Source organism: Simochromis diagramma, unplaced genomic scaffold, assembly GCF_900408965.1.
Source record: "Simochromis diagramma unplaced genomic scaffold, fSimDia1.1 OVJJ01000205.1, whole genome shotgun sequence".
Taxonomy (NCBI): Eukaryota; Metazoa; Chordata; class Actinopteri; order Cichliformes; family Cichlidae; genus Simochromis; species Simochromis diagramma.
The window spans coordinates 5,507,693-5,532,944 of NW_024386782.1; the positions used below are offsets into that span (position 1 = coordinate 5,507,693).

General features: G+C 40.7%; 2 protein-coding genes across 2 annotated transcripts; both read left to right on the plus strand.

Moving 5' to 3' along the window:
• The first annotated feature begins 2,753 nt into the window (after nt 1–2,753).
• On the plus strand, nt 2,754–13,407 carry LOC120722740 (oxygen-regulated protein 1). Its single transcript, XM_040013865.1, has 4 exons — nt 2,754–3,435; nt 5,469–5,628; nt 5,910–8,973; nt 9,127–13,407. Exons 1-4 carry the CDS (start codon nt 2,767–2,769, stop codon nt 12,128–12,130), a joined length of 6,897 nt encoding a protein of 2,298 aa, XP_039869799.1. The 5' UTR covers nt 2,754–2,766; the 3' UTR covers nt 12,131–13,407.
• A 5,261-nt stretch (nt 13,408–18,668) lies between these two features.
• LOC120725374 (vimentin A2-like) lies at nt 18,669–23,881 on the plus strand. The gene is made up of 9 exons (XM_040018240.1): nt 18,669–19,290; nt 19,562–19,622; nt 21,354–21,449; nt 21,717–21,881; nt 22,495–22,620; nt 22,815–23,035; nt 23,147–23,190; nt 23,267–23,352; nt 23,450–23,881. Exons 1-9 carry the CDS (start codon nt 18,764–18,766, stop codon nt 23,489–23,491), a joined length of 1,368 nt encoding a protein of 455 aa, XP_039874174.1. The 5' UTR covers nt 18,669–18,763; the 3' UTR covers nt 23,492–23,881.
• Nucleotides 23,882–25,252: the final 1,371 nt, after the last annotated feature.

The following is a 25,252-nucleotide window of genomic DNA, read 5'->3' on the forward strand; positions in this document are numbered from 1 at the left end:
ATGTGACAGATAGACATTATGAAGACCTTTGGCCACATCTGTCACCACTGCAGAGGGTTAAAACAATGTCACAGTTTGCTGGACTAAGTGGACATGCAGAGTGGTGGTGTCATGGCTTCATTGTAAGCTGTGGTTTGGGAGCTTAAGTTCATGTGAAAACACAGATGCTGCCATCTTGTCAAGCGGTTAAAATATACAATATCTATTAGATTTGCCCCAAGCAGTGGTGAATAATGTATTACTGAGTGTAATTAAAAGCCCATGAAAGAGCCCCTGTTTTTCTGAAGGAATTATTAGATGGACTTGGGCTTTTGAAGAAGGCACGACTGTTGTGTAGTTCAAACTTGTAACCTTTGAGGACCACAATCCAGGCCACAGTGATGGCAGACTGTTGATCTTACACAGTGACACGACTGACTTGCTAATTTGGATCTTTGTAATCCAAAGAGACCAGCATGTGACATTACCACCTAATGACTGAAGGTTAGGCAAACACTGCAAACACTCTGAATAATTTAACAGAGAAAGTGCAATACACTGGTAGCTACAGTACATACAATGTAGAGTACATAGCAAAGAGAGGTTAAATGCTAAAGTTAGAGCTAAAAGCCATGTAGTTTGCAAGAGAAATGAGGTAATGAAAAATAATTATACTTATTTGCATTTATTTACACAAAAAATGTAATGGATTAATCCTGGCGACTTACACATGTCTTTTCTTCACCACCACTGTCTCCATCTTCTAGGATGGTACACGTTAGCAGGAGATATGAATGCCTTTTATTCAGTCGGGGCCAGTTAGGAATTGGCATACCATATGGGAACTGTAGTACAGTGACACAGCTCTCGACTCCTGATGCATGTGCTCAAACATTAGCTACTCTCAAAACGGCCAAAATTCAAAATCCACAACATGCATTTGGATGAATTGCCCCATCCAAGTGTAGATACAATGCTACAGATTTCCCCACTTTCTCATTTATTTACTAAAGCCCCGCTGCACAAACTGCATGAACTCTAAATACTGATGCATCATGTGTCCTGATGGTGGATTTTCAATACCTGCTGTGAGGTAAAAGTGCTCTCTAAAGACTTTATTCTACCTCACGCTGTCAGCAGTGCGCAAAATCTTTAACCTAATCCCTATTAGGCGAGGACCTCTCAAATCTGATTAGACAGACTGCTTGCAAATTAGAAATAGTCCAAGCCACCTGTGGTATCTGTTGGAAGAGGCAAACACTCACTAATATCATTTAAACTGGAAAGCAGGTATACTTTCATTTCACCACCATCTTCTTCATTTATTTCTTATTCTGGTACTTACTAGACCCTTCTCTGAGTCACCCAATATTTATTACTTTGTCTTTAAGTGCAAATAAGGAAAAGGAGAGATGAGGTATTTATGGCCAATAAGGCTGAGAAAACCTTATCGCCGGTAAATATGGCCAATAAGATCATTTCTGTATTGTAAATGGAGATTTCCTACTGGAAATAATACAAAATAAGATATTCGATAAATATATACATGTATATCCCACACTTTCTCTAATACAATAACATAATCATTTATTTACTTCCTTACAAATAAAAGCATTCTTTTCTAGTCCTCCGTGGTACACTCCCTACGTATTTTCGCTTTTTTGCTGCCTTATGTGCTGATTAAGTGTGAGCAAAGATTAGGCAAATTGGCCATGATGTTGCACGTCCTAAAATAGCCCTCGAACGCTGCTGAGAGGCTTTGACCAGCGCTCGGAGGAGCAACAGATACACGCTTTCTGTTGTTTTAGCTGTTATTATTAGGATAAAATGGGAACTATCCGGTAAGATTTTGTTTGTTTCATCTATCGGCATGTTTGCTTTTCCAGTCAGTCATTTTAATGTGTTTCAAGTGGGTTGTCTGATCTAGTGTATGGGTGGGGTGTGAAGGGCCTGTGTTTACGTTCACTTTGACTTGCTGATCACAATGTTGTTTGTTTACTGTTTATAAGTTATAAGTTACAAGACATTATTCATCATCATTTCCATGCGATCTTTACTGTACACTAATATATGTATCTTCTATTGATGAGAGCAACAAAGGCTCTGAAGTACAAATGGTGCTCTTTCAATGTGTCTTTTTGTAAATTTTAGATAGTGTTTATATTGACTTATAATATACAAATGTTTATGTTGTATTATCATATTAATATAATCTAAATAAAGTTGCCAGTTTATTGGGTACACTTAGCTAAATATAATGCAGTCTAACTGTCCTGTATTAAATCCTGCATTTGTGAAGTTTTAGGATGTAGTTTATGACACTGAACTCTGTTGCAGTATAACCAGAGGTGTTTCTATTACTTTGTTCTCCTTATATTAAATTTGAAATGCTTTCTCTGTAATGGATTACAGAATTTGCTCAGGAAAAATGATTATATTCTGCAGCCCTCTTTATGTACATTTGCAGTCAATTTAATTTCACTCATGAAAATGTAAATGCATCCTAAAACCTACACACTGAGAAAATTCTAAAGAAAATGGTTTGTGGTAGTTTGATATTCATTTATTTTATTTTTTCATTATATTTCACAAAAACAGCTAATCTCCTTTGCACTAAGCCAAAAGTGCAGTTCCCCTATTATTATTGTATTATTTCTCTTATTGTCTATATTATAAGCAACTTTTATATATCTTGGTTTCATCAAATTAGAGAAAAAAAAGGATAAAAGCGACTTTGACTACACTGAAATGGCCTCTCTGTTCTCTTTTCAGTTCCCTCCAGACAGTATGAGCACTACACCTATCCAGGAACCCCCTACCCAGGGACTGTCCTCTGGGAGTGGGCAGACCTTACCCTCCCGACCCCTGCAGCTCTCGTCTGACCCTTCAGCTTCTAAAAGAGTATGTTTCTACAAAAGCGGTGACTATCAGTTTGGAGGGCATCGAATGGTCATCAATACTCGCACCTTTAAGACCTTTGATGCTCTACTGGATGTTCTTTCCAAGAAAGTGCCTCTGGCATTTGGAGTGAGGACTATCACCACACCCCGGGGGACTCACCTTGTTAAGGCATTAGATGACTTACATGATGGAGGTGCTTATGTGTGCTCTGACCAGAAACGTGTGAAGCCAATAAATCTGGATGAAGTGAACCGGCGGCAGGTACCTTGGAATACTACCAGACCGCTCAGTGCAGGGCGACGACGGCGGCGTCAAGGACTCAGATTTGGTCAGTTTGGCAGCAAGAATGAAGCCATCAGGCCAGCAAAGGTCACTGAAAGGGTGGCAGTACGGACACCAAAGAGGCTTATGGTCATCAAGAACAGGGATCCAAGTGTTAAACGCACAATTGTTTTGCAGAGAAGAACAGCTCCAACATTTGATGCATTGCTGGATTACCTATCGCAGATCCTGCAGTTCCCAGTGCTGAAACTCTACTCTACAGATGGCAGAAGAGTAAGTTCTCGATAAACTGAAAATAGGAATCATCACTAGTCCTGTGAAATGGGTAAAATTTCCAAAATAAATCTTTATGTCATCAGTGTTACATGTTACATGTTGCTGTTTGTCCACGTTTTCAGTCTTTATCCTTTACAAACCAGATGTTTTTGCTAGTTTCTGAACAAAAGGGATGGAGGGATTTAAATCTCTGAAATACTGGATCACTCATGAGTTTTACAGAGCACAGTTCATTCTACTGGAGCCACAGAGGTGTCTCCCTCCACCCACACCTTCCTCACCCACATTGTTAGATCAGGAGCTCAGCGAGGAAAAAATCTGTCTAAAGGTGTGTGTTTGGATAGAAACAGATCGAGCTATGCACCTACTAGTATTGTTCTCAGATAGATACCGACAAATGTAGGGTGTTTTTCTTTTAAGTAAATGTAGCGCAGTTACATTTCGTTTTAATCTCACTCTGAAATCAGTGAAAATAAATTTGTGCAATTGCCTCAGGATTGTAGGTGATTTCTAAAAGAAAGTTTTACGAGAAGAGAAAGGAGATAGAATTTGATGGTTCGAATATTTAACTATAACAGCCAAAAATAACACAAGCACATAGGCTTAGAACTTGGAAATGCATTTTTCATTGTCTATGTGGGTTTAAAAGGAGCAATGTTTTTGTGAATTTTAAATTGGCTCCCTGCTGTGTGAGACCTGTGTTTTCCACTTACTATACTTTCTATCTATAGCAGTAAGTATATTACTTTCTTTCCAAAGACACCTCAATCTATATTAAGCAAAGGTGTGTCAGCCTGGCACAAAACAAGGATGGAAAAAAAAGCTACAGACAGACAGATATAAACAAATCTACAAAGTGGTTATCCACATTTTTTCAGTCTAATTACATGTTTAAGGTTGACTTTTTACTCTTGTGCTTGTGTTTGACGAAGCAACTTGGGCTTCTGCCAGACTTTTAAACCACGACACAAGGTCAGGCGATCAGCTGATCAGTGGAGTCTTCTCAGTTGTCACGCAATCGTAGATACTCAAACATCCGATTATTCCATTGACATTTAACGTACCAAATTAATTCTCTCAGTACATTTGAGATGATGAGGATAAAGTCTTTTAGTTTAAATGTTTTTTTTTTGTTTTGTTTTTTTAATTAAAGGATTATTTGCCAAGAAATATTTAAATTGAGTTACTCAGGTTTTGAAAATGAAAAATATACACACCACTGTGTGTCATTAGAGATTATTTTGATGTATCTGTTACAAATCCTGATTCATTTTGATGGTAAGAAAAAAATAGTGAAAATTTTAGGCTTTTATTTTTAATGATCTTCGAGATATTTGTGTTCAAACATCGCCTCCGATGGCATGAAAATAGGGTTGATGGTTCGCTTTAAAAAAAATTATATTTAACCTCCTAAGACCCGAACTTTTCCACGGCATGCATTTTAATTTCTCTTTCATATTTGGGCATATTGGGACCCGATGAATGTATAAACAAAGAATTACCAGATTTTTTTTAAAACCTGATTTGTGTTTCTAAGAAAAATGAGAGCCACATATCAGGATATTCGTTTAAAATTTCAATAGAACAGTAGCAGTCTAATGTCCTCGTAAGTGGATATCAGGCCCTTGTAGAGCAAAATTGAGTATTTTGGTCTAAATAATCCAAAATGTGATGTCCATATATGTGGACGCCAGGTCCTAGGAGGTGAAAGCTAAAATTTTACAGGACTCGTTCTATATGTTTAACCTTTGTACCATAAAATGTGTGTAAAATATGCAAATCTGAGACGATCAAACAGAAGACCAGTGTTGATTTGAGAATCAACAATGGTCTTCTGAATCGAATCTAATTTTCAGCAGTTTTTAAGGGATATAAATTACAGACTAAAATCGTGTTATTCAAAAAAAAAGCTCAGAAGTGCATAATTTAGAATAGCCACATATAGAGTAAGTGATGCATTCATAATGCTTTAGATGAAGAAAATCTGCGGTTTCCCATGTTGAATGTCAATCTCATTTCTCCTCTTTTAGGTTGATGGTCTTGCTGCTCTTATCTTGTGCTCTGGAGTTGTTGTGGCAGCGGGCAACGAGCCTTTCAGATTAGCAAACTATAGTTTTCACAGAACAGGCCAGATGGCACAGGCCATGTTCCTGGAAACTGCTGAACCATCAATGTTACAACCTAGAGCACGTAAGTGTTAGTTTACGCCACGGGGAAAAGAAAATATGTTATGTTTTGTTATTCTATTCAGTTACTCTCATACCTCTCTCATACGCTCTCTGTACGCAAGTTTGAATCTATAAAATCTTTTCCTTGAAGTGTTAAATCTCTTAAAAAAAAACACAGAGTAATCTCACGTTGTATCTTGTTTACTTTCATACCAAAACAATGGTATAAAATAAAAATGATAGATTTTTTGTTGTTGTCCGTATTCATTTTCAAAAGAAAGATATGAGAGTGAAGCAAATAAGCATGCTTAATTATAATTTCTGCTATTCTATTCTTTGAAGCACTACTGCAAAATCTTTACGTGACCCAAGATCTCTTTTCTTTCTTTTTTGTCCCATCTCTTCTCCAAACATCTCTGAAAGCAGAGAAGAAAAAGTCTTTCTCGAGCGGACGAGGATCGAGGAACTTCTCCGTGTCATCAGAGCGATATATTGTGAACCAGATAAACAAGTCTCAAAATGGCCACCTGCATCCCCACAATGGACTATTTGAAGCAGAAGCCAATCAGCATCACACATCTATGGAGATGTCCGGAACTGGCAGGGAAGATAACGTGAATCAAACCTGCATCGTACCTCACGATGATGACATTGAAAAGTCTTTCCGCGTGAATCAAGATGGCAGCATGACGGTGGAGATGAAAGTTCGTCTGACCGTTAAGGAGGAGGAGATGCTCCACTGGACAACCACACTCAGCCGCACCAGCCTTAGCAAGAGGGCAGCTTGTGCCTCAATTTCTGAGTCAGGCAACCGCTCCCCTGACTCGAACAATGTCATTCCCAAAGACTCCTCTAGTATCAGCGAGGAAGAAACGAAAGAGGAGAACTTTCCCTCCACAGCTGGAAAAGGCGTCGGCTTTAATGATGAACGAACATGTGAAGGATGCACTTCAACAGCTACGAGAAAAGCGAAAAAAAGTGTCAAACGCACTCCCACACCTGGTCCTCGACATGTTAATAAAAAGGCGTCTATTGAGAGTGTGAAGAGGGTCACAGAGTCAGGGGTGCAAGAGAGCATGCTGGGACATTATTCCTATGTGGAAAGGACAGCCGACGGCGAAACAACAGAGGGATACTGCCTTGTCAAACACAGCAGCAGCAGCAGCAATAGACCCATCCCAAAACCTCGCAAAACAGCATCCGCAGGAATGAGCAACAAATGCACCCCCTCCTCCATCAGGTCATCAGGAGTTGCTGAGGTCCTTCAGATACAGAATAATGGGATGGAGTTTAGAGAGACTGTGATGCATATTTATGAGACCCAAGGCTGCTATGACAACTATTTTGCGAATCAGGAATATAGTGTAGATGGCGTTCCTTTACATGGCTCCCCTCCGGCACCACAAAGTAAACAGTCGACTGACTCAGGGCCTCATTCATCGAGTAATGATTGTGATATAGATTGTAGCTGGCAGCCACCCACTGCTGACTCACTGCAAAGGCAGAAAGAGGAGATGCTATCACTGTCATCAGAGCCAGTATCTCTGACACATGAGAATACAAACAATCTGTCTTCACCGAGTGAAAACGAAACCAAGAGAAACCTTCAAATTCTAGAGAGAGTAAAACTAGACAACACTCCAAAAAGCACGACGAAGAAAAAGATGACTACGTCTGCCAGGAGCCAGAAGAGTTCAACTTCAACAAGTAACACGGATAAAAAACCGAAGGAAAGCCTAATCAGCCCCTCAAAAGATAGCAAGCATTCATCTGCTGACAAGCTAAGCAGTAAGGTCAGTGTGGGGAAAAGGAGTGTGAATTCTTCTGAAAGTGCTAGAAGTGGTCAAAAGAGTAAAGGAGCAGAAAAGAAAGCAGAAAGTCTTCAATCTAAGAAATCCAATAAAAGTGAAAAAACACCAACAAAGAGCTCAGCCTCATTAGTTAGAACAACACCACAGAGACAAAACACAAGCAAAGAAGCTGCTAGCGATATTGGCCACAATGTAAATACTCCAACTGGAAGGCCTCAAATGAAAAAGAACATGTCAGACATTTTGCAACCCAACAAATCTCTTACTAAAAAGACAACTAGCAAGCCAAAATCCATGCCTGAAAGCGGAATATCACCAACAAAACCGCTTGTTTCGATGCCTTCTCTCGATCCTTCACCCTCCGAGATCCACCAATATGTTGAGAACTGGTTGGAGAAAGTCACCCCAGACCAAGTGCCATATCCAGAGGAGGTGATCACAGAGGAAACACAACCTCGAACAAAGGTTATATTTCAGATAGGCGGAGATTCTGAATCAGATGAAAAAAATGAATGCCATACTAATTTTGATGAAAATAACCCATCCTCCAATGATGTTATAAAGGGATCATCATCTTGTCTATCAGTTCCTCTTAGCCACCAAGAACTAACAACGGTACAAGGTTTAAGTGTTTCTATGCCAAATGTCAGAGCTGACCTTGAACAACAGGAGAACAGACTGAGGCCACACAAATCTGCAGAGGCCATCTGTCCAGCTGGCGACGAAACATCTTCATCATCTAACTTTTTGAGTCCCAAAGCAAAGATAAAGCCTGCCCTGCAACAACTCTGTTCATCCATTCAGTGCATCAGAAGAGCCTCTGACACCAACGTGGCATCCAACCTTGAAAAATCTAACAGCCTTCCCGATTTCTCGACACAAGTAGCCTCAGTGTTTGGCTCGTCGTGTAAAGCCTTTGTGTCATTCTTGTCAGTGATGACTCTGAGAGATCACCTCATAGACTCCACACCACGAGAGGATAAAATATCAAGAACCAAGTCAGAGGCGATGCTAATGATGGAGTCCCTGCAGAAGATTTCGGCCATTGAGGACGAGGAAGAGCAGAGAGCAAGTCTGACTGATTTGCAAAGCAGAGCATCTTCTCGTTTAAGACAGAGCTGGAAGGATTTCCAGATTCTGAGGGAAAGGCTTGAAAGTGAACCCCTTTCTCCCAAAGTGTCAGAAACGGAGTTTGCGCTCGATGTCGTCTCTGAAGGCGGTGATGCATTTGAGGAACAGCATTCGGGCATTGATGAGCTGATGGAGGAGCTGAGCATGCCGCAAGACCTCAGGGAACAGATCGCTTCGACAATCAGAACTTTTTACCCTGTGGAAGAGAGCCAGTGTGTAGAGACTGATCGAAACCAGTCAGACTCAGAGGAAGATTTAGAGCAATTTGTCCAGGACTGTAACAATGAAACAAAACAATCACTTGAGTCTGATAGTCGATGTGTAACTGAAGACACTCCTGATGCAGTTTATACCCAACAGGGACAAATAATAAGCAAGTCAGAGCAGCCTAGTGAAACCCAAGAATCACAGACAGAAAAAGAAGAGTTATTAAAAGACAAAGAAAATGAGACAAAAGAAGAAGAAAGTGACAAAGAGGAACAATTAGAGGAGGAAAAAGAGGTAAAGATGAGGGAAGATGAAGATACAAAAGAGACAGAAGCTGATTGTTACACGACTGAAAAGGAAGATTGGGAAAGAGAGGAAGAGGAAGAAGAGGAGCAAGAAGCAAAATCAGGGGAAGTAAGTAGTGAAGAATCTATTGATAAAGAAGAGGGAGGGGCATATGAAGAGGAGGAGACAAAAGAAGAAGAAAGTAGAAAAGAGGAACAACTAGAGGAGAAAAGAGAGGTAAAGATTAAGGGGGATGGAGATACAGAAGATGAAAGTGAAGGGACTGAAAAGGAAGATGGAGAAAGGGAGGAAGACAGAGAAGAAGAGCCAGAGCAATCAGAATCAGACGAAGACAGTGGAGAGGGGTCTGTTGATAAGGAGGAAGCAGGGGTGGATGAAGAAGAGCAAGAGACAGATGGAGAGGAGGTGAAAAAAGAAGAAGAAAGTAGAGAACAGGAACAACTAGAGGAGAAAAGGGAGGTGAAGATTAAGGGGGGTGGAGATACAGAAGATGAAAGTGAAGGGACTGAAAAGGAAGATGGAGAAAGGGAAGAAGACAGAGAAGAAGAGCCAGAGCAATCAGACGAAGACAGTGGAGAGGGGTCTGTTGATAAGGAAGAAGCAGGGGTGGATGAAGAAGAGCAAGGGACAGATGAAGAGGAAACAACAGAGGAAGTAGATGAGGTGAACCAGCAATATAGAGATAGAACAGACACAGAGGCCGATAGTGAAGGGACTGAAAAAGAAAATAGGGGAAGAGGGGAAGATGGAGAAGAAAAGCCAGAGCAATCAGAATCAGAGGAAGTGAGTGATGAGCAATCTCTTGACAAGAAAGGAGCAGGGGCAGATGAAGAGGAGGAAGAGATGACACTGGATGAAAGAGAGCTGGGGGATGAATTAGGAGAAGGAGAGGAAGAAGAGGCTGATGAGACAGATGAAAATTTTATGAATGAGGACCCAACTCAGTATAGTGCTGAAGAAACAGATGAGAGAGAGGGTGCTGGGGAGATAGAGGAGGAAGAGAAGATAAATGAGAAGGTTTACGAGGAAGGTGAGGAAAAAAGCAGTGATGGAGGGGAAAATGAGGAGAGGCATAAGGAGGAGAAAGAAGATGAAGGTGACAATGTGGAAGACACAAATAAAGGGGGTGGAGTAGAAAATGTAACTGTAGAATTAGAACAGGAGGAGGAAGAAAATGAAGAGTTACATCTTGTTACAGGTGATGTAGAGCAGGAACTACTGGAAGGTACTGACGTATCTGACGATGAGGAAAAGAAAATTGGGGATGGTATTGAGGCAGATGAGGAAGAGGAGGTGGAAGCAGAAATAAATGCAGTTACTGCAACAGATGCAGAGGAAAGTGTTAGTGAAAATGCAGATGATGACAAGGAAATGGAAGAATTTAATGAAGATAGAAATGAGCTAGAAGTTGAGGATGAAAAGGAAACACAGCAAATAGAAGAGGTTAGTGAGGGAAACAATGAAGAGGAGGAGGAGGAGGAGGAGGAGGTAGAAGAAGAGAGAGAACAAGATGAAGAACATGAGGAGGAAGGTAGTGGAGATTCTGTGGTTAAAAATACAGAGGAAGAGAGAGCAAGGACAACAACAGACGAGGAAGAGGTAGACGGAGGAAGGGACATGGACACAGAAGATGAAAAGTATGATGAGGCTGAAGACAGGAGGAGAGAGCCGGAGCAAACAGAAAGTAGTCAGGAGGAAGAATCAGCAGAAGAGAGAGAATGTGGAGAAGAGTTAGAGAGGGATGAAAATCTGACAGCAGGTCAAACTGGAGATGAAGAGGAGAGGGAGGATGATGAAGAGAAGGAGTCACAAGAGGAATTAGACCTGGAAAAAAAACAAGGCACTGAATCCCCAAGCAAATACTCCTCTGAAGGTCAGTGTGCTGATGACAAAGGTAACGGAACAGACACGGTTACTGAAACAGATGAAGGAGGAGAGATGCTTACAGAAAGAAGTGGCAGTTTATCCCATCCAGGGGAAATATCCCGGGAATTACTCGACTTTGTGAACTATGCCCTCCGGTCTTCTTCGCTTGTATTCATATATGACAAGGATGGGAACATTAGGATAGAGCCTGATAATGCTCAGGTTGTAAAAACCAAGCAAAGTGTTCTTCTGAAAAGCAGAAAAGACAGTTCATACGGCTTAAAATGCCTGCCAAGCCCGAGCACCTCTGCTTTATCTGATTACAGACCAGAAACATCAGAGAGCGGCAGCTATAGAACTCAGGAGTCTGTAGATATTATGTCAGAGAGTGGAGGAGAGGCTTCAGAGAAACCTTCTCCAGTCTATACACATTCAGCTGTCCAAGCTGAGAGGACAAATCTGGAACTGGCTAGCCCAAAGTTGTCTGTTGCAAGTAACTCAGGAACCTTTCCTAGTTCCAGTGACTCAGGTACTAAAGCCTCAAGGGAGGATCTTTCTTACTTCAGTGCAGCAAGCTCATTAAAAGCAGATCGTGAAGCCACCACACAGGCTGCACAGTGCATTTCTTTTGTCTCACAAAACTCAGCTGATGGGGTTTTGATTGATCAAGGCAGATGGCTCCTAAAGGAGAACCATCTCATAAGAAAATCTCCTCCAGTCTCGCTGGGAATGTACAGCAATTTGGACAGCACATCCGTAGACACAGGTCAGGAGAACACTAGCGACGATTCCCCGCCCCATTTCAAAACTCAGCACAGTCCCCTTGCAGCCATATCCTCATCAGAACTCGAGGAGATGGCGAAGCCTCCGACTCCAAAGTGCATCTACTACAACCTGCCACATGGTAGCGACTCGGACCCCTTTTTAGATGCTTCAAGTATTAAAAGCAGTGCTCGAGGCAGGGGTGTCAGGGTGTCACCTACTATTGACACATCAAAAACCTGGGCAAATAAAAATGGCAGTCAGTCTTCCTTTGCGTCAGTGGAGTTCAGAATCCCAGACAGAAAAGTTCATCCCGAGGGCGAGTCAGCGGTTGTGACACAGCCAAGTAGGACATCTGGTGGCGTAAGCCATGTACTACAAGCACAAGACTCAATGGACAATCTGCATTTGAGATGTGGCCAATACTGCCCCATACTATGATATTTAACAGAATCAGCTGCTAGTATCGACTGTGTTTGTTGTTTAATGTCATGCAACTTGAAAAATTTGATGTTTTATCTGTAAATAATTATGAACCATGAGAGTTGTGCCTCTTATTTGCATTTGAATACAGAAAAAAAAGGAAAAAAGTCTAAATTTACAATATTTTTTGGTGCTGAATATCAGGTAGTGTTTGATAGGATAGCAGAATGTAAACAAATAAGACCTATTTTTCTTCTCCCTCAAATCTCTTGAACATCATACGGGAAATGAAAAAAAGACTCAGTCTGTAATAGAAAGCAGATTTCATTGCTTGTATTATTTTCCTGCTGGTTTGAGTTTGTCCAGATTTTTATTTCTAATAGCTGTTTCATTTTTTTAGATTAAAGAACTTATTTACTTGCAAAAAATCTATAAGTTATAGGTTTCTTACCCAGGCTCATTTAATCAGCAGGATATATGCTACTTCATGAGACAGTGAATTGGACTACTGTAGTACTGGCTTTTTACTTTAGGGTTTGTTTGAGGCCAAAAATAGAGTACAAAGGAGTGAAACTGATTGGGTGAACACAAAACTGATACTGTTGCTTTGGTTCTGTAATAATTGCATGCTTTCTTATTTTATCAACATATCAGGATGTGTTAAAGTGGTCATCAGGATAACCAATGATAGAAAAGTGAACATTTTCATTTCTGAGTTTTAACTTTTTTTTTATGTGCCTTCTTTTAACACCCACACTTTGGGTGTGAGTTGAAATGTTGTATGTACAGTCAATATTTAACTTACATTGCTATCTCTATTAAAGGTGTACCTGTGTTTAAAGCCTGTGTTTACATGTTCACACGTCCACAGTGGAAAAGTTTTTGGAAACAGAAGAGATTATTTTTGGTGCCTGTCTACCACTCTATCCATCGCCTAATCAATCACCCAGTCAGTCAATCAATCATCACATCAGTGAGTCGGTCCGTGAGTTTGTCAGCTTGATTTTTAAAAAGATTTAGGTGACAAACGCCTGTGGGATGTTATTCTCTCAAATAGAAAATTGACTAATGTAGCCCAGTTATAAGTAGGGGTTAAAAAAGGCAGCTCAAAAAACACACTCATCCCTGTCTCCTCAAAATACTTTCAGGGTTGAGTTATAAAATAGTGAAAATAATCCTATTTGTGTTGAGTGCCTAGAAGCATCTCTGGACTCTGGTGATATTTGACTTTGGTTACAACTAAGTGAAACGTGAATTTTGAACGAGCCGTAGGCTTACATTACTCCGTTTATCCTCTAAACTATTAAAAGATGTACTTCAATAGACTGATTTTGGATACAAAATTGTTATCTACTGGTTGTTGTTTTAAGTCTGTGTTTGAGTCCGTGTACACTATTTGAGTCTCACTCATCCTCGGGCAGGTGAAGGTGCAGAGGAGAGTGCGAGTCATCTGCAGCTGTCACTCGGTGTCAGCAATGGCCCCCTGATGCAGTCAGGCATATGCAAGTGACACTTGATGTGATCGTCATTGACAGGCTAGCTTGTAATATGCGTGACCAGAGGGATCTTATCCTTGAAACAAGTCTGACCAGACGACTGCAGGTGGTAATTTGAACAGGGATAATTCATTTCGACATTTACATGCTAAATATTTGACAGGCTACACATGATGATTTTATGCTAATGTGAAGGGAGAATGCTGGGAAATCCTATTAGTGTGTGTGGGTGTTTCCGCTCCCTGTCCCTGTGCCTGACCCTTCCCTGCAATCACACACACATGGACACGCACACACACACACACACACACACACACACACACACACACACACACACACACACACACACACACACACACACAAGCACAGAGTGAGACAAAGAAATACAGAGACAAAGAGAATGGGGGAGAGAGGTCTTTACAAAGTGACCATTCTGGATACTTTCCAAGGGTTTTGTCAGTCACTATGGAGATTTGGAAAATAGCCCTTGCACTTTAATTCCTCTGTTGTTACCATGGTTCAAAGGTATCCAGTGGAAGCGAAATGAGCACACATGCCTGCTCTATGTGTTTTGCTTACCATTGACAGAAAAGATCCAGCTTAAAAACAGCAGTAAAACAGGCAGTATCGCTAAAACTGATAATGTTCAGTGCTGTGCAAAAGTCTTGAACACCCATTATTTTTTTTATATGTTGCTTCTAATGGAGCCAGACTTTCTTTTAACTTTTAAAGTGTTCTTGGTGAATAGTTCTACAGGCATTGTGAAGGTCTTTCAAAGTTCTTGAGCCTGACCGTTTTCAGAGGACTTTTGGTTTTGTTTGTTCGGTTGTTAAGTCACTTAGGACTAAACTATAAATCACTCAAGCATAAAAAAAGACCCTAAACTGGAGAAGTGACAGACAAAAAAATCTACACCAGATAAACAGTATCTGATAAGTTATGTCCTTAAGAAGTAACTGAAAATTCCAGAACCTGACCTCACCTGATCCATCTACTGTTCGCCGAAGCCTCATCAGAAATGGACTCAGTGGAAAGGTGGATATCAGGAATCCATTCTGAAGGAAGGGAAACAGGGAGAAAAGGCTGAGGTATGACTAACTATGCAAGAACTGCTATGAAAATCAGTATCAGGTCTGATGGAGTATTGAATATAAATTGGAAATGTCAACATTGAAGCAGTGTGGGATCATCTTGACAGAGAACGGAACAAACAGCAGTCAACATCCAAAGAAAAGGTTTGAATGTCCTTTAAAAAGCCTGGAGAAATATTCCTGAAGACTACTTAAAGACAAGACATACATATAAATGTCCTTGTTTAGGTGGTGTTTGATGTGATTTTTTTAATTCTCTAAGAATTAGCATTGACCACATGAATCCAGTTTTAAACAGGCTCTACTTTCCCCCACTGATGATAACCTGACTCTCACACTGACTTGACAAAAGCCCACTGAAGGCCCTGCCGTGGATTTACAGCCATTCTTTCTCACGTTAAGATTTATGACTGTCTGCTCTCTGTGCATTAACTCATGTGCAGCAAATACTTTGAGCTCAGATTCTGCCTACAATTAATCTGAGCGGTCATGACCCGCAGAGATGCTGACCAATTTAAAAAGACCAAAGGAAAAAAAAGAGAGAGAGACTTTTTGCAATCTTCTCACCACAATAACTAATTTTCACAACCTTATAGCTGAACACATCACTTATGTCCTGTGAGAATCGATGAACAGTGCAGCCACTGTCTCCACTTTAGTTCTGGTAAATAATGTTGGGGATGATCACTATGGCTACTGGTGCGCACGGGTTTGTGATTCACCATCATGGGAGATAAAACAAAGGGTTCCTTTTTGCTTTTACCCTGCGGTTTTGAAGGGACCACACCCAGAAATAAGATTGAACTTATCTGTTGCCCTGCGCCATTACAGAGTGACCGACTCTGACTGATGTCGAGTCTTATTTGATTCTTTTTGTACGCCTCCTTTAATTAGCTCCCCCGCAGGGCTGTTGCTTTGGAGCAGAAAAGCGGAATCTCAGCAACAAAAATAAAAAGACCAAGCGATACATTCCCAAGAATGGGAGCTATTTGGCCCAAACTGTTGCACTGTCAAGCGCCGTGCTACACACAATAATTACGGCCCACTGTCTGCATTCTCTTGATGCAGTTAGGTGACAGATCAGCAATACACAATCCCTGCTCTGTTTGTGTCAATCCAGGCCTCCTCTGTCTCTCTCTGTGGCCAATACTGGCAGAGCGGGATCATAATGGGCCTGGGAGCAGGAATTTTCATGGCCCCCACCCTGTTTCTAAGTGAGCGTTGATCATGTGAATTTCCGTAGCTGCTTTTGGTAATGGGCTTCCACTGTTTTACTCAAACCATGGCCTCATGTTTGCATGCTCAAGTACCACAAACTGCTTCAGTTATTATGCTTTTGCCTATCACTTCTCCAGTTTCAAAAGTTTGGAATTGAACTTTTGAAGTTCTCTTTAGATTTTAATGTTTCACTTTAATACTAAAACATCTGTGGGCCATATTGTACAAAATCTACCTTGATACCTTTAACTGCATTTTGCCCTTTATGCTGGAAGTTAACTGGAAGTTCCCTTATTTGATTCGTCCTTGCATGTCTTTGGCAAATGCCCCTTTGTAAGATTTGATGCTTCTTTAAATCCCATGAAAAAAAGCAAAAATTTAAATGGCTTTAGATACAGATCTGACCACACACATAAACTTCATCAACTTTACAAAGATTTGTTTAAAAATAGAAAATACTTACACAATCTCACTTTTCAGGATAGGATTCAGTGACAGCCATCTTGTAACAACACAACATGAATGCTAACTTAAGAAATTAAAAAAACTGCTCCAAAACCCCCAAATCAGTATCAAAATTGACTTCAAAGCAGTTCACGTCTCATACTGTGATTTTATTGGATTTGTTTATATAATTGCACAAATAAAGAAAAGACAAATAATTATTAAACAGAAACGTGGGACTGCTTTCTTGCACAATAGCTTGCACAGGATGTTTCAAAAAATTTGAAACACCCTGTCTCAGAGTGATGCTGAAAAAATATTTCATGCATTTCTACTTTTCTATTGAGTAGTGTAATTTATTATTATCAGGCTATGCTGAAAAACTCCCCAAAAAGCCTTCAGTTGATGCAAAATGCTGCAGTGAGAGTACTGAAGGGACTAGAAAGAGAGAGTATATTTCTCTATGCATAGTACTGCACAGTACTGTATCACCTCAAAAGCACACTCCCTGAGTCTGGCTCTGCCTGAAGCTTCTTCCTATTAAATGGGAGTTTTTCCATCCCACTGTCACCAACTCTTTCCTCATAGGGAGTCATCTGATTGGTGGGATTTTCTCTGTATTGTTGTAGGCTCTTTACCTTATAATATAAAGCACCTTGAGGTGAATGTGATTTCATGCTATAAATATGAATTGAATCGAATAAAAAAAATATTGACCCCTGATATTGCTGATAATATGTACAGTGTATACATAAAGCTTTTCAGTGCCTTTCAGGTTATGCACCAGAGTCATGTAAACATAGATTCAGATGATTCTTTCTCATTTATCTGCACACTCACTCACATTATTTTCTGCACATTCAAAATCAAAAAAATGTTCTGGTAATTTATTCAAAACGAGAGAGGTGAAATCCAATTTATACAATCACCATTTACTTCTTACTTGATTAACACGCTTTTGGGCACAAACGTCGACTAGAACATCTGTGCAAAGTCTTAACAAATATGGCACAGATAAGGACTATGAGAATAAAACCAAAAGCTTTAAACAGTCAATCTGCTTAGACAAAGCCAGGCTATAATTTGAAGTTTGCGTCACAAAGATCAAACAAGCTCACCGAGTAGCTGGGTTTATTACTGCACAGTCATATCTCAGGGGCTGCACGCCAGCTTCAGATAACCGCAGTCACCCTCACCCGCAAGCCAAAAATCTGAAAGTCTCCCTGAAAGAGATATTTGTGCATTCAGTCTTAACTAGTGAAAAAAAAGTCACTAAAACCAATTTGATCTCTCATCTTGGACTTATTTTATGTTTACTAAAGAGCAGATAACGCTCAGCAGCACCAGTGCAGCACAGTTGGGAGGTGTTAGGTGTCATTGGCTCAGCTCTGCTGCCATGCGTCTCTCCTCAGAATCACTGAATCTCAGCAAGTCAGCAGCACTGCAGCACTGACAGCCCTGTGCGCTGAGAAGGGCAAAAGACAGAGGAGGGGAAAGAAGGAAAGAGCTTTTGGACACAAAGATTAGTCCTTATGGAAATATCTCATTATTTTCGTTGCAAGTCAGTCTGAGACGAGGGTGACAAATAATACACCCCAAACAAAAGCTCCAGGAATGCAGCAAACCTGCCAGTATTGAATGACTTTGACTCATATCCCCCAAGCTCTCTGTTTTTCTCTCCTAGGATTAGTGTGTGACATCATCAGACTTGTTCTTTAAACCTGATTAACCGTTGCGTGAGGCTGCTGACTTGCACATACTTTAATAGACCTGTATTTCTCACCCAAGCAAACACCCTTCACCAAAACAGTAGATATATGTAAAACACTACGGTATTACACTTCGACATGTAGTCATACACTGAATATGCTTAGTGCTGACATGGGTGCATTGCTTTAAAAAAACCCTAACTTGTTTTCTTTACAATTCTCAGCATTGTATGATGAAAAAGTCCTTTCCTCTTGTGAGGTGCTAAAAATGTCACTGTTTCATTTACAGTAAGTGAGAGTGTAAAATCATTCATTGTGATGTTTGGTGTCCCAGTAAAAATGAAGATGAGCGTTAAAGTTCGGGCAAACTTGGTGAGAGTAGTCTCAAATGTGTGCAAAATCTTCAGGATCAACATCTTGGACACAACAGCACAATCCAATTACTTTAGGCTACTGTATGCGAAGAGTTGGTGTAAATATCTGTGAGTCTGACAGGCAAATATGTGTGCTCTGATTTGCGATTGGATTCTCAATGTGCCACTCAAGTCACTGTTACGTATTTGCATAAGGAGGAGACTATAAATGAGTAACGGTTTAGGACACGCCTTCCCAGGCGCTCTTCGCGGATGCTGATAGAAACAAGATATATTCCAGATCGGCGACAGTGCTCTGGTACTTAAAGACACAAACAAGATGGCCTATAGATCAGGTCCACATTCCTCTTACCGAAAGATGTTCGGCGGGGAGAAAACCGCCGTAAGGTCCAGCTACTCGAGCCGCCAGTTTTCGATCCCGGTGCGCTCCTCCCGGGTTTCCTTCGGGCTCTCCTCCACCCCGACCATATACGCGTCGAAGACCCAGAGGCTCCGTAGCAGTGCAGCCATGCCCCGGCTGGCATCCGAGAACTTGGACTTCTCCTTGTCTGACGCCATAAACACCGAATTCATCACGAACCGCACCAACGAGAAGGCGCAGATGCAGTCCCTCAATGACCGCTTCGCCAACTACATCGAGAAGGTTCGCTTCTTGGAGCAGCAAAATAAGATCCTGCTGGCGGAGCTGGAGCAGCTGCGGGGCAAAGGGACGTCCCGGGTCGGAGATCTTTACGAGGACGAGATGAGGGAGCTGAGACGCCAGGTGGACCAGCTCACCAACGAAAAGGCCCGCGTGGAAGTTCACCGGGATAACCTGGCGGACGACATCGACAGGCTGAGAGAGAAGTAGGAGGCGTGGCACTTTTCTGTCCTCAACTCCATGTATTGTTTCTCTAGAACTGTTATTCAGCTCTGGTACATTACATAAATCTTTATTAGTTAGAGCCTAAACAGACTATGTATAGAGTGAAAGTATGTAAACATAAATTCTTACCCTGCACTGCGCAAAAAGTTGTTTTTCGTGCTTAAAGGAGAAGTAAATGCCGCAAATGATTTTTAAGTGTATATTTACAGTGGCTGCTGAAATAAAGGTTCTGCTTTATGCCTTTCTTTGCAGGTTGCAGGATGAAATTTCCCAGCGGGAGGAGTCTGAGGCAAACATGCAGGGCTTTAGACAGGTACAGCTCTACACTGGTGACAGCAGCCAAAAACTGCAATAGATGGACATTTTGAGGGTGATAAAGAGAAGTGTCTTAGATCTCAATAGCAGACCTACAGTGCCTCATATTCTCAGCTGTTTTTGGTTAAATTAAGGTTTAAGCAACCAAACTGATGGAAAGTGATGTGAAAGTAATCGGATAAACCTTTATCCTTAATATGAAGATTAACTTTCTCTTTTCTTTTCTGGGTGATCTCTCTCTAATTATTGCCCATGAGCTGTGGAGACAGGAATGCACTCTTCTGATGGCACAACAGCAGATTCTAGGCATGATCAAAATAGCTGTAGAGCAGTGACTGACCCTGGACTGGTACAAAAGGCTAAGTTGTGACTGTTGAGTTAAATCAGGCCTGCAGCGAGAGGAGATCTTTTTAAGTCTGACTGGTCACAATGAATGAGCCGGACACAAGGGCAACAACAGTGTGGCTCCAATGTGGTTATCAGAGCGAGAAGACAAGCCACCATGTGATCCGGGCTGTCTCGTTCTGGGAGAGCATCAGCACAGAAAAATCTCACTTGTTATGGTCCTGTCAGAGATTGTTCCGTATCACTGGTTTTCACAGGGATGAGTCATGCAGACAGGTTCCAAAGGTTGTCATGGAATAAAAAGGTGAAAAAGAAAGTTGTCATCCCACCAATGTAGTTTAAATGTTAGACTCATGATGATTATATACCTTTTAGGACTTGCTTTAAGTGATACATACGTTACACAGTCATGGCATTGTCTGTGTGAATGGGAGGAAGGAAGTCCCCGTGGCTTGCCTGAGTGGCACACTGACAACAATGCAGAGCCCACAGCCAGCTCTTGCTCAGTCAGGCAGACAGTCACTCTCTCAGCCTTGGGCTTGTTTGGGAACCCCTGCTGAATAGCACACTTTGTTTGTGGCATTAGTGCAGAGGCAAAGCTGCTTCATTTGCTGATACCTCAGTTGCCAGCCTGCCAACGCCCCAACAAAGCCATGGTGCCACAGCCAGTCTGTATGTATGATTAAGTATGATAAAACAGAAGATGGCTTTATGAACTTTATTCAGTAATGTTATAAAATGATAACAAGCCAAATTAGTTACCAGTAGGAGATCTGGAATTCTACTGGAGAAAACTGCAAGGGATTGCAGGTTAGGTTATTAATAATCTCTTTAATAATTTGTTGTGGTTCTGGGTATTCTCCAGTACTAAAAATTTCACTCAATTCTGTCCAGCCTTTTCCCACACACAAAGATTGTCAGGCCAGCAGCTATAGAGGTTCTTTTATTGTATAGTGAGCAAACTCATGCTCCATCTGAGCTCAGGAATCATAGAGCAAAAGATAAAATAACTGTGCCAAACAAATGTAGATGAGGAAAAAGTCACTTTTCTTCTTGAACTTGATTATAGTGCTTATGTGAAGTATTTGAGCAAATGTCTGCCTATAATGCAGCTGCTGAATTGTATAACGACACGAGAAAACACCTACTCATCTGTTACCAACATCTGCAAGGACATGTCATGTGCCCACAGTTGATTTTCATTGGATGCATGTGTTTGTGACCTTAATCAACCATACAGTGGGTCATTTTGTGCACTGGATTGTGTGAGGGCTTTTTACAGCATGTGCACAACAGGGTTTTTTTTCTTTGTCAGCAAGCACATTATGCATAACTCATGTCACCTTCACAAGTCACCTTATTAAGAGTCAGTGTTATCGTACAGGATGTAGACAACGCTGCCCTCGCCAGACTGGACCTGGAGCGGAAAGTGGAGTCACTCCAAGAGGAAATCAACTTCCTCAAGAAGCTGCATGATGAGGTAAGCCTTCCTTTTTTGTTGCCTATCTAAATCGGTCTACTGCAGAATCACTGCACGTGTGCAGCCTGAGAGGAAAAAGGTACCTTTAGAAAAACTGGGCCAAATAGTTTGAAATATTTGTTAATCTGCTCAAGTGCCACATCAGCAGGGTTTAGTTTCCAAAGCTTTTGTAAGTCTTTAAGGCTAATTGCACAAAAGCATACAAAATAACTGTTAAAAAACTTTCTGTGCTAACTGTATAAACTGACTCTGCTGAATTTGCTACAGGAAATGTTGGAGCTGCAGAATCAGATCCAGCAGCAGCAGCATGTGCAGGTGGACATGGATATAGCTAAGCCTGACCTGACAGCGGCTCTGAGGGATGTCCGTCTGCAGTATGAGAACCTGGCCTCCAAAAACATCCAGGAATCAGAGGAATGGTACAAATCCAAGGTAAAGGCATTTTAGAGAAGCATATTTAACCAAGCGCAGTAACATGAACTACAGCTTCAAAATAATCCCACCTTCAACTCGTGAATTTTTTATGTTTTTATATTCATAACATCACCATGTATCTAACCAAACAACAGAACCAGTAAATATTAGGATCAAAATTTATCAGGCAGGCCATTAAAAGACTAACAAGTGTCACTAATGTTTCTTTGTATTTGTTTGACAGGTAAAAAAAAATAAGTGTTTGCTAACAAATTCACCGTATAAATGCAACATCATTTGTCCAAATTATGTGATTAGTCTTTCTTATCTTAAAAACTGATTATACATTAGAATACTGAGAACTAGCAAGGTATAAGCAATCCTCCTTCCTGCCGTTTGAGCACTAGTGGAAAGTCAGTAACCTTAAAAGTGCCTCAGAGCACTGATGCCACAGTGGTAATCCCTGCAAGGCTCTGTCGTGGCTACATCTTTCATAATTTACACACTTTATGAAAGCTGCCGTACTCCCATCTCCTTCAGCCTCTGACTCATCATTTATTGAAGAGTTGATTTCTCATTTTTTCCTTCTTTTCCTCTGTCTCTCCTCTCTGTTTGTCACTGTGATTGCCAGTTTGCTGACCTCACTGAAGCTGCAGCCAGGAATAATGAAGCTCTGAGAGTGGCCAAACAGGAGTCCAATGATTACAGACGCCAAGTTCAGGCACTTACTTGTGAAGTGGATGCCCTGAAAGGAACTGTGAGTTTGTAGTTTTTGGCTGCAATATAGACGATACAGAATATATATAAAAATATTCAACATTTGTAAAACTGGAAGCAAAGGGGGAAACTGAGCACAAGTTAAGGAAATAGAAAAGCAGAGAGGAAAATATTTCTTTTTTCTTAACTTTTACTGCAAAAGTGTCTTTTGTTCTGTCTTGGCTGCCATCCCAGAATGAGTCCTTGGAGCGCCAGATGAGGGAGGTAGAGGAGAACTTCTCCTTGGAGACGAGCGGGTACCAGGACACCATCAGCCGTCTTGAGGAGGACATTCACAACATGAAGGATGAGATGGCCCGTCACCTCCGCGAGTACCAGGACTTGCTAAATGTCAAGATGGCTCTGGACATTGAGATTGCCACCTATAGAAAGCTGCTGGAAGGAGAGGAGAGCAGGTGATGGGAGAAGCATTTTCTGAAATGCAGTAATATAGATATGAACGCTCATTTGATTCAAGATTCAAGATGCTAATCTTAATTAGTGAGCTGTATTTTCTCCGTCTGCAGAATCTCCACCCCCTTGCCAAACTTCTCATCGCTTAACCTGAGAGGTAAGATTCCCCATGCTGATTTTTACAGTTGGAATTACAGTTTTTGCCAGTTTCTAACGATACTTCTCTGTCTTAGAAACAATGGTTGAATCCAAACCACTTATCGAAACCACAACAACCAAGAAAGTTCTCATCAAGACCATTGAGACCAGGGATGGTCAGGTAGAATACGCTTAAAGAGATCTTTCACTTCATACAGGCACATACAGATATATCCCTGCTCATCGCCTTTTCTCTCTTCCTCTGCTCCCTTGTTCAGGTGATCAACGAGTCGACCCAGAACCACGATGACATGGACTAATAATGTCCTTGTCTTTACCAAACCACCAACAAAAAGCAATAAGAAGAAACACATTTCACTCGGGCTACAAGCAAGCAAACAAACCAGCAACACACAAAAAGCAAACAGCCTCGAGAAGTGCCTTTGTATGTGGTGATCCAGTAAGCCTGTTAGTTGACACAGACTGTATTTTGCTTCCTTGGCCGCAGCAAGTATTTTGTCACAGTTGTTTAGACACAATAATGAAGTCAGCACAACACAGCAGTTCTCACTGAGGCCTACAAAAATCTATCTTTGTAACCAAAGTAGTATTTTTGATCAATATAGCATGCACTTACCAGAAAAACTGTATGCTAAAGATGTCACAATTGCCTGTATGCAGCAATAAACCATGAAGACTGTTACTCGCTACTGTGCACAAGGTGTAATACTTGTAATACTGCAGTGCATTATTGTTATAAAGTATAAAAATACTTTATACCTAATGCTATACACATAAAGCATTGCGTGAAAAACAATCTCTTTTATCTGATTTTAAGTAAATCAAACTGTCAAAGTGTCCTTGAGGCTAAGAAGCAAACTTGAATAGTAAGTTTGATAAAAAATATTTTTTGCAAAGTTAAGTTATTATGATTTAATTTAAATTATGCTTCTGAAAATCAAAGTAAGACTCCAAACATAATAAACATACTTGCTAAATATTCATGCTAAATATGTGCGGGATAGGGACAAAATAAAAAATAAAAAATAACCCTAACTATTAGGTTGTTAGTTTAGTTAATTTATTCCGCATATGTTATGCACATTTGGATGCTTCCATGTCATCGCTTAAAGAAGAACCTTAATGAATTCATTCAGCTTGGCTTCAATAGAACACAATGAAACAACTCAATCATTGAGAGGAACATTTCCAGTATTTGTGCAATTTGTTGTTTTTAAACAAATTGCACAATTGTTTGTGCAGTTACGTATTGATGGACAGTTATCCCACACACTAACTCCTGTGATTGTAATGCTGTGATAATTTACTACTGCCTTACTGAACATAAGGTTTCCTCTCAGGTCGTGATGATTTGGTTATCAGACAAGCAGTATTGATGGAGACATTATATGCCTATAATGTTTATCAGTGACTATTTTACTAAGGAGCTTCATCCAGAGACAGTTTTTATACATGGAAAAGGAATCAGTGTAATGGAGACAGCTCTCAGTATACTAGAAATACACAAAAGTTAATGATATGCAATAAAGCGAAGAAAGAAAACCCCAGTGACCTGAGCAAATAGCAGCATAACTAAGGGATGGTTTAGGTTCACCTGAACCAACCCAAACTATAAGCTTTGTGAAAAAATAAAGTTTTACTTTGAATTTTAAATGTATGAATGTAAGTCGGGTATTTGTCTTCCAAATCCAGATTGAGAGTTTGTGCCATAGGGGAGGGGCCTAAAAGCTGAAGGCTCAGCACGTAAGCCTGCAATCTGAGAGTGAAGTCCTCTTAGTTACTATACTATGGTAACTATAGTAACTATAGTATAGTGCTGTAGTGCCTGTAACACATAATAGAGATAGTTTTAAGCATAACAAAAGTTTTATTTTTACTTTTGATAATCAACTAACAGCATTTATTGCATCTTTTTTATTGGACCTTTTATTAGCACAACAGGTACCACACGGCCTATTGGCCTTTTAATATAGTAAAAATCAAATTAGTTAACACAATGTGCCTTTGGAACACAGGAGTGACGGCTGCTGCAAATGTGCTTGTTAATCCCTGCATGTGGA

What these genes read in the sequence shown, in the direction of transcription:
- LOC120722740 (XM_040013865.1), top strand. Translation starts at nt 2,767, where the DNA reads ATGAGCACTACACCTATCCAGGAACCCCCTACCCAGGGACTGTCCTCT. An exon ending in AATGTTACAACCTAGAGCAC is followed by an intron (nt 5,629 to 5,909) that starts GTAAGTGTTAGT and finishes GAAGCAAATAAG; the next exon opens with CATGCTTAATTATAATTTCT. An exon ending in TCACAGACAGAAAAAGAAGA is followed by an intron (nt 8,974 to 9,126) that starts GTTATTAAAAGA and finishes AGATTGGGAAAG; the next exon opens with AGAGGAAGAGGAAGAAGAGG.
- LOC120725374 (XM_040018240.1), top strand. Translation starts at nt 18,764, where the DNA reads ATGGCCTATAGATCAGGTCCACATTCCTCTTACCGAAAGATGTTCGGC. An exon ending in ATCGACAGGCTGAGAGAGAA is followed by an intron (nt 19,291 to 19,561) that starts GTAGGAGGCGTG and finishes CTTTCTTTGCAG; the next exon opens with GTTGCAGGATGAAATTTCCC. An exon ending in ACATGCAGGGCTTTAGACAG is followed by an intron (nt 19,623 to 21,353) that starts GTACAGCTCTAC and finishes GTTATCGTACAG; the next exon opens with GATGTAGACAACGCTGCCCT.